Here is a 9,120-nt window from a genome sequence, read left to right as displayed (position 1 = left end):
GCAGTGAGAGTCCGGAAAACACCCCCTTGCCGCTCTTGCCGGGCGGGAACTCGGTTGCCATCAGGCGGGTGGAGGGGAGGTGGATTGGACACCCGATGTGAAGCTAAACAAACTTTAATGCATCTCAAGGGGATTAAAGAGCAAATTAAAGAATCTGAGCTCGAGTCTTGGCGGGCAAGGGGCTTTTCCTGGCATGCCGGGCCTCTTATTTACGGGCTTGAGCAAGGGGGTTGGACTAGAGGACCTCCAAGGTCCCTTCCAGCTCTATTCGCATGGAGTGATTTGAATTGAATTGTTGCAAAGTTCCGTTGATGTCCTGCTGGCCACCTGGACCGCAGAAGCGTTTTCGGACAGCGCTGGCTGAACGGCCTTAAAAGGGAGATAAGCAGCGCCCCCTGGAGTCGGCAACGGCTAGCGGAGTCAAAATCCGCAGGGACTTCTTTTCCTTTTATCCTTTTAACTTGCAATCCCGTGACTAGGCCGCGTTTGAATTCTCCCCTGATTTAACTTTTCGTCTGATTTCCCGCGAATTTTCCTCCTCTGGTGGCACCTGACTTAACATTCTGCAATTGACTTCGAGGGCAACGGCGGGATTCGAACTCGCACTGATGATGATGATGATGATACTCCCTCCCTCCCTTTTGCCAACTGCGCATGCTCTCCGCTGCGCCGGAGCTCGCCATCTTGGTGACGCAAGGGGGCGGGGACCTGGCGGAGGGGGCGGGGCTCCCATTTCGGCCTCGGGAGGACTTTTGAAAAGCTCCCGCAGCCGCCGCCGAGCAGAGGAGCGGCTGGCGGGCGCCCTGCCTTCGGGTCGCGGGACTCCCGGGGGGGGGACCTCGGACACACACACCGGCCGACGGTGAGGGGCAGCCGAAGGAACCCCCGGGGCGAAGGGCGGTGTGGGGAAGGGGGAGGGGGTCGCCCGTCGTGAGGTAAAAGGGAGGGGGGGGGGTGGCGGTGGCTTTGTGCTCCCTCAGTGACCGCCTGGGGGCGGGATCGCTGGCGCGGAGGGAGGAGCGCTACGCGCGCGCCTCGCCGATTGGCTGCCCGGGGGGCGCTGCGGCGACGCCATTGGCCGGCGCGCGAGCGTCGGGCGGGGTCAGAGGGTGATGTGGAGCCAGGGTGCCCGCGCGCCTCTTGCTTCGGCGCCGGGACTACAAAACCCAGCGCTCGCAGCCCAGGCGGGCTTGGCAAGTTTAGGGCATGTTGTCCCAACTGGCTTAAGGGCCCCAGGTAGGGATTCCCCAGGGACTGGGCTTCCTTGGGGAGGGGGGAGGGTTGAATTGGGGTGGGTGGGGGGCTGCCCCTACTTGGGGTCGTTATAACGGATACCTTATTGGGGGAGGGGGTCTTCGTGAGGCCTAGGGGCGGGCGAGGGGCACTGCCAAGGGGAGGAGGGACTCTGATTCCAGGGGACTCCAGGGACCATGTCGCTGGGCTGAGAGGCAGGAACAGAAAGTTTGCCCCCCTCTCGCCCCCTCCCCAAAATAGGCTGCAGTTTGAAGTGGGCTTTCTCGACCATAAGGAGGAGGAAGAGCTGAATATGGGGAGTGTCCTCAACCTACGTCCCACAGCGGAGCCCAACGTTTACGTTGCGAAGTGAGAAATGTGTGAAGCGAGTTTCGCCCCACTTTATGACTTTTCTCGTCCCGGTCGTTAAGTGAATCACTGCAATTCTTCAATTGGTCCCATGGTTGTTAAGTGAATCTGGCTTTCCCTCGTGGACTTTGCTTGTCCGAAGGTCGCAAAAGCGGATCGCGTGATCCTCCCCCCCCCCCGACACTGCAACCGTCATAAATGTGAGTCGATTCTCGAGCATCCGAATGTAAATCACGTGATCTTGGGGATGCCGAGTGTGAAAAATGGTCGGTCACAAGTCATTTTTTTTAGTGCGGTTGTAACTGTGAAGCATCACTAAATGAACAGTTGTATGTCGAGGACCCCCTGTATTATGGGGGCAACGCTTGCCTGCCATTCTTCCCCCTTCCAGCCGACCCCAAATAGTTAAAAATGCAGTTGAGAAATCCAGGGCGGAAGGTGGTTATTCTCAATCCTTTGTCCACGTTTTAAAACCTTCTGTTGACGTTGCAGGGAAGACAATGAATGTTAATAAGCGGGATGGTAATTGTAAGCAAACCTCTCAGCCGCTCCGTGTGACTAAGACCAGTTGCAAAGTTTGTTTAATTTATTTCATCCTTTGGAGAAAGGGGAAAAAAGTGCTTTATTATTGTTAACGAATGTGACTGTTGCCGTGATTAATTGTCTTACTTTGTAATCCATGCTCTACATTCCGGATTTGGGGTGAGAGGATTATGGCTCTAAGAATAATTTTCAAAAAGCCAGGCTGCGGCTAAATCGCATATTCGATGAGCGATTTCTTGGATTATCCAAAAGTCTTGTTTTGTTTGTAACTCTTAGTTGGCTTAACTCGTATCAGGCCATCTATTCTGGCTTGTTCAGTAAATTAAAACAAACTTAACTTTGGCTAATGTGTTAATGGAAAATAACTTATTTTATTAAACCAATAGAATGTGTGTATCTATATCTCCCTTAAGCTGAGCAAAACCAGAATTGTGCAGAGTATTTAAGGAACACTCAGAAAAGTATTAGAAATGGAGCTGGGGCTCTTTTGCCAAGTTCTGAAAAGTTGCTCAGCAACTTCGCTTTCTCTCTGCCCCCCTCCCTCCCCCCCTTCGAGGGTGGAGATAGAACTTTCCCATTCAGTCTGTACTGGGGAATTTAATTCCTTCCTGGTATTCATTGCTAGTTGGTTTAGCAACTGGGAGGTGACTACGCTGTCCGCCTCCTGATACCTCAAAAATAATAAGCCCTCCCCAAAAATATGGGAGGAGGGGGTGGAGAGCTGCAATTTGGATTTGCTTTCGTGGTAAACTGCTCTGCTAAGCCAGGATCTACTTCCTTACAGAGTCGTCCCCCCCCCCCACACCTGCCTTATCACAGATGGCCACTACATGCAGTCACAAATGAAGTAGTAAATAAAGCATGTAAATAAATACATAGGATAAGTAAGCATAAAAGCGGTTGCCAAAGGCAGATAATGAAATGAACAAACGCACACTGTATTGAAACAAAAGAAAGCTGTTTTGCTAACTGATTATGAGCACCAGCATCTTTCTGATTTTAGAGGCTGCCCCACAGAATATTGCCACAGGGTCTGTAATGTAGGAATCTTGCCAGGCAATAGAAATGCACAGGGTGACCTGGAAAATCTACTAGCAAGGGCGTGATATAAATGCTGCGTACATGGCTGTAACATTGGCAAATCCGAAGTGCATACCTTTCCCCCTTCTCCAGGAGGGCACAATCCTTCTGAATGGTGGTGGTGGGGATTAAGTATCTCTCCCTCTAGCACTGGCTGGCTAACGGAAGGGCTACAACCTTGTCCAAGAGAAAGCTTTTCTATGACCCACATAAGCCAGTTATGTAAGGTCCTAGCAAGCACCACCAAAGCATAGGAATTGTCTAAAGGGAGCTTCTCCGTGGCCATCTTAGAGATAGTGGACAACCAGCCCCACAAGTGGGCTTTTAACATTTAACTGGAAAGAGTTAGCTTGTGGTTAATTACAGACGATGACTGTATTGTCTTATGATTGCTGAGTATATTTGGTAGATTCCATCGTGCAGTAATTTCTTAGAATCACTCTTCCTTCTCCTCTTCCCCCTGGCAGAAGACTTGTGCAATTAAAATACTTTTTTGTGAGAGGTAAATTGGCTTTTTTGGTGGTATTGCACTGCCAGTTTCTGAGTGGGTGCAGGTGTTTGGGGCCCAGGAGGAAGACTCGAATAAAGGTCTTTTTTGGCATCCCAGCAATCTAGAGCTGATGCTTGCTAGCTTGTAGATCTTCCACTGCCAGAAATCAGAGTTTAAACATTCTGGCTGAAGTGCTTGCTTTTCTCCTCCTAAATCATCACTAATTTTTCTCTTGCTTCCCTTCTTTCACTTATTAGTGGAAATCCCCCCTATCCCCCTATCCCCCCCCCCCCAATCCATACAGATATTTGCTTTGAAGACACGAGGATAGGGATGGGTTTTTTTCAGCACAGCAAGTTCTGGGTACAAAGACCTAATATCACTTGAAGGCAGTTGGAGGGAATGTGATTTAAAGTGCTAGTGTGAAGTGACCCTAGAACGTAATATTGGGAAGGGAGCAGCTACTCCAACCTCTTCCCAGGGCAGCTGATAAGGTGGCAGAATCTGGATGAGTTTCCTGGTCTGGTCTGGGCAGTCAGTGCTGCGCTGGGCCACCGTAGTGCCCTTTTGGGTATCCAGCTTTAAGATCCTTGCACGGATAATTGTGCCTTGTGCGAGCAGGGAGAGATTCTGCACATTGTGCAGCCAGCTCTGCACATCCTGGTGTTTTAGAGGTGACCCACTGGGAGCAAAGGTCATCAGCGTGGCACTCGGAGGCTCCGAAGGTGGTGGCAGAGAATTCCTTGCCAAGTTTCGTCCTCTCTTGCTGGCATCCTTCACTGCTTGCTACATGCGGCTCCTGTGAGGTGCAGGAGGCCATCTGTACTGTTCCTTTTAAAATGAGGGCTGGTAAATCAATTGGCGGTGTCCCCTTACAAGCGCTAAACAGCTAAAAACTGCTTGGAGGAATGAGTTACAGCCTGAAATGAGAGGCTAGCAGTTTCCTGTGGGTTTCAGCGGAGACTCACATCTCTTGCGCTGATATGGCAGGTGGCCGTTGTTTTTGGTGCGTTTATTGCCGTCGTGTGTGGGGCAAGATTGGGAATGAGAAGACGAGGTGCCCGAAAGATGAAATGTGGGGCTTAAGCCCCGTTTTGTGAATCCATGAGTTCTTGCCTCTCTTTTCTTCCTGAATCCCCGCAAGGTCAAATAATCATTTCTCTTTTGAAAGCTGCCTGGCTGGAGAAACATAGCCAGCCGATACACATAATGCATAGCTGCTGTGCAGTATTTTAGGATTGCGTGTCTGGATGTCTAGCCAGCTTTTTCAGTCCTTGTTTTGGAAGTATATGGCAGCCTTTTTTACTTAACTCCTTTATGGTAGAATCTATTCCTCGGAGGTCTTTCCTGCAGAATCTGTTGCCTTTGACATTTTTTTTAGTTGCAATAGATTTCTCTGGATATTTTCCTCCCTGCCCTGCACGCGGTACTTCCAGCACTAAAGGGGTGTCTTTAATTGGCACGCAGGCCGGCTTCTGTTGCTGTGAGGCAGCTCGGGAGCTGGGCCTGTAACAAAGCTCATAAACAGTCAGGGGAAAGGTAGGCTAACGTTTGTAGCTTGAAATGTTTGTTTCGGGCCAAGGGGAGGATCTCCTCTCTAGCCAAATAACTAGTCAGTATTTGCGGGGGGGGGGGGGTGTATTAGTGTTGTACCTGAGCAAAGAAAATCTGGCTGTTGGTTGGCATTAAGCATGTGCATCTGGCAGTGGTGAAACCTCGTTGCTCCAAAGCCTGTAATAATAATCTTCTCTCTTGGCCTGAAGCTAGCTAGACTCGGGTTAAATCCTCGATCCTTTACACACAGGCTGTGCTCCTCTTTCTCTCTTCCCCTGGGGAATCTCCTCCTAGTAGAAAAGACGATCTTTTGTGCCTGGACTCAGTCCTAATCCCTGATTTTGCAGATGGTGTTCTTGGGATGCCTGATTAAGATGCTCGCAAGTTCACTGCTGAAAAATCTAAATTACGCCAGCATGTTCTGATTAGGAGGAACAATTACAGCCAAACTATAAAGGACCCATTCCTGTCCTGATTGCGAGAAGAGCAGCCAAAGTGCCTTTTGTTGTGAGAAATTAATAAATCAGCCACATGTTTGCATTTTTTAAAATATTGCTGGGGTGTGTGTGTGTCTTTAGGCCATGGTAGCCTACTGATTCTTCAGAAAGCTGTTGAATGTTCTGTAATGTTCAGTAAATATGCATCATTCCTCTTCAGTTTTCTCACCCAGTATGTGGAGGGTAGAGTATTTGAAAGAGAGGCCATGTGTTCCGCAGGACAGAGGATATAACCGCTGTATTTGAAATGTGCTTCTCTTTCTGGCTTTCTGGGTCCTCCTTGGCCAATGCGTAAGGATTCTCCAGCATGGGTTCCTACTAAGAAAGAAGCACAAACCATCTGCTTTAAGGTATTGACTAGATCCAGTTTTTCCAGAAAGATAGCTGGCCGAAGATGTAAAATTCTCTGGGTCTGGAGTTTGACTGAAGTGGAACAGCAGCTGAGAGGCTTGAGGTGGTGAACACTTTCAGTGCGTGATCCCACTGAAAACCCCAATGCTTTAGGTTGGACTGGCTGGCAGGAAAGATCTCTTGAAAGGAAGGGCTGTAAAGGGACGCAATGTCTTGTAAGTCTCACCAGCAAACTATCCCTTTACTTTTTGGGAACGATGGAAGCCCAGTGTTAGACTACTTTTGACCAACAAGGGTAGCCGACTTTCACAAAAAAACTGGATCACCTGAGGCTGCCTTGGGGTCTTTTTTCCCCCTGTTATTTGTTTCTAGCATCCCATTCTGTATGAATTAACTCTCTTAAAAGGCACACTGTCACTTGGGCAAATGGAGGGTGTCTTGGCAGATCCAGTGGGATTGTGGAGGGTGGCATGGTGTTCTTCAGAATGCCCGCAGCTAAGTTGTTTCAGGAAGAAGTGCTTGCAAAAGAATTGAAATGGCTGGCTAGGGGTTAAGTTATCAAGCTCAAACTGTCCAGACCTGTTTTCCTTTGCCTTCACACTTGACTGTGTAACAACTTGCTGTGCACAGAAGAGTTTGTTTCAGTTTTAGGATGACGCCGTTGGTGTCCTGACGAGTGGGGCTGTTTGGGGAGTTTTACCAAAGCCCTTCTCCACACAGAGAATCCCACCGAGCTGGCTAGAGTGGCTCTCTGTGCACCCAAACTTGGTGGCACATTTATGAAACGGGCCATTCATCCCGTAGTTAACGGCTCAACTGATCCCTTAAAAGGGAAACCCAGATTAATTCTTTGAAAATACCCAAGGAATACTTGCAAGAAACCTTTCAATTATTGGCTTAGAAGAAGCTGTGCCCACACCTCAGCATGTTCAGTACCTGTGCTAGTTTGGGACAACCAAGAGGGTTGTAGATGGGAAAAAACTGATTTTGAACTCTTTCTGTTTCTACCCATGGAGATATCGTCTCTTGATCTTCTCTCCTCCTCTGCATCTTGGGGGCTTTCTAGTCAATCTGGATTCCTGACGACTACACTGGCAAATCCATGGAGATTCGTTGGCAGCTTTTTGGGAAATGGCTTGCCGTTGCTGTCTTCTAGAGAACGATGATTGGTCCAAAGTCATATTTCCATACTTAAGGCAGAATTACAACTCGTGCTCTCCTATCTTCTAGTTAGCTGGCTTCAGCCATAGTACTAGACATGTAGTCTTTTATTCCATCTCTTAATTGATGGTGTAGCAGGAGTAGCTTTGAAAAGATCATTGTAATAAAGCAGCTCCTTTGGTTCAGACTCCAGTGATGCTTGCATAGACTGCCACCCTTGGAATCCTGCATTCAATTTTGGTCGCCACGGTGTAAAAAAAATGTGGAGACTGTAGAAAGAGTACAGAGAAGAGCAACAAAGAGGATTAGGGGACTGGAGGTTAAAACATATGAACGCTTGCAGGAACTGTGTATGTCTGGTTTAATGAAAAGAAGGACTAGGAGTGATAGCAGTCTTCCAATATCTCAGGGGCTGCCACAAAGAAGAGGGAGTCAAACTATTCTCCAAGGCACCTGAGGATAGAACAAGAAGCAATGGGTGGAAACTCATCAAGGAGAGAAGCAACTTAGAACTGAGGATAAATTTCCTGACAGTGAGAACAATGAATCAGTGGAACAATTTGCCTCCAGAAGTTGTGAATGCCCCAACACTGGAAGTTTTTAAGGAGATGTTGGATAGCCATCTGTCTGAAATGGTATAGAGTTTCCTACCTAGGCAGGAGGTTGGACTAGAAGACCTCCAAGGTCCCTTCCAACTCTGCTATTGTATTCTATTCTATTCTTCTGAGTACAAATTGACTTGGACTTGGGTGAAAATGTAGAAGGAGATTCTATACCAATTTTTGCTCAAGGGACAAAAGCTCCACAGAAAGGGGTTGGGAAGGCGAAATCCTTCTTGGTCCGTTTTGGACCAGAGCAGTCTGATTCCAAAGAGCTTGAACTACTTATAACCTCCCACTTGGTTGATGGCCATTAGATTCCTGCTGGCCCCCATCCGTGTAGTACCCCAGCCTCCCCCTAGAGATGCCTCCCCAATGTATTAAACGTGGATTCCTGTGCTGCTGGGGATGCCTACGAGTTGAGTTTGGGCACTGCTGGAGGATGGCGGATTCAGAAAAGCCAAGAGAGGGCTCAAGGCGGTTTTCCAAAGAAAGCCATTAATGAGAGTTTCTATTTCTTGGTTTTCCCCCCCCCCCCCCTCCCTTCAACTTGCAGGTGCGCAGAGAGCTGGGAAGGCATTGTGTTGTGTCAAAGATGATGTGGAGAGACAGTCTGTGAGTAACCATTTGAGTATTACATAAAACGGTGACTGTGTGAAACTGAAGTGCTTGCCTTGATCCTTCTACCACTAAGAAATCTCATGCATGGATTTTATTTATTTACAAAATGTATGTGCTGCCTGTCCTTTCTCAACAGCTTCAAGCTAATGGCAGAGCCAGCCTGGATTTGATTATATAAAACAGCAGGCTTTAGTTCTGCCTGTCTCGTTCCAGGGTAGCTCATTTTAAGGTGAAGATGGGACCTTTTGACGTTAAGATTCGTTTTATATAACGCTACACAGCAAACTGCTCAGCCCAGTTCAAAATACCCGGAACAATAGCAATGCATTTCATTCCATATCAGCATATTAGTAAGAAATTTTCAGTTACAAAACCTTCCGGCAGAGTTTTGGGGGTGAACTCGAGCAGAAGGTCAGCAGAAGATTTTAAAGTTTAGCATTGAAGGTATTCAATTAAGTATTCCTCCAGGGTAATTTTCTCAGCACAAATGCATGTTCAGCACAGCAATAGTGACCCCATGGCTTGCCTTGTGTATCTTTTGCTGCTTTTAATGACCCATAATATGGTTTTGTTATTTTTATTGCCTATTTTTACCATCCACAATCTCCTCCTTTGGTAACAG

The 9,120-nt window shown here is 47.9% G+C and overlaps 1 protein-coding gene across 4 annotated transcripts in view; it reads left to right on the top strand.

Moving 5' to 3' along the window:
* The first annotated feature begins 715 nt into the window (after positions 1-715).
* LOC116515817 (kelch-like protein 13) overlaps positions 716-9,120 on the top strand; it is a 44,974-nt gene continuing 36,569 nt past the window's right edge. The window contains exons 1-2 of one of the 4 annotated variants that reach the window (XM_032228064.1): positions 783-862; positions 8,434-8,492. In XM_032228064.1, coding sequence (XP_032083955.1) covers positions 8,473-8,492 — 20 coding nt within the window. In that variant the 5' untranslated portion in view covers positions 783-862; positions 8,434-8,472. Of the gene's footprint in view, positions 863-1,098; positions 1,237-8,433; positions 8,493-9,120 lie in introns of those variants that run through there. The other 3 variants (XM_032228065.1, XM_032228062.1, XM_032228066.1) reach the window with 3 other exon arrangements.

The sequence above is a fragment of the Thamnophis elegans genome, chromosome 12 (genome assembly GCF_009769535.1).
Source record: "Thamnophis elegans isolate rThaEle1 chromosome 12, rThaEle1.pri, whole genome shotgun sequence".
Lineage (NCBI taxonomy): Eukaryota > Metazoa > Chordata > Lepidosauria > Squamata > Colubridae > Thamnophis > Thamnophis elegans.
Note: the sequence above shows the minus strand (reverse complement) of the source record. Positions and strands in the feature narration are given on the sequence as shown.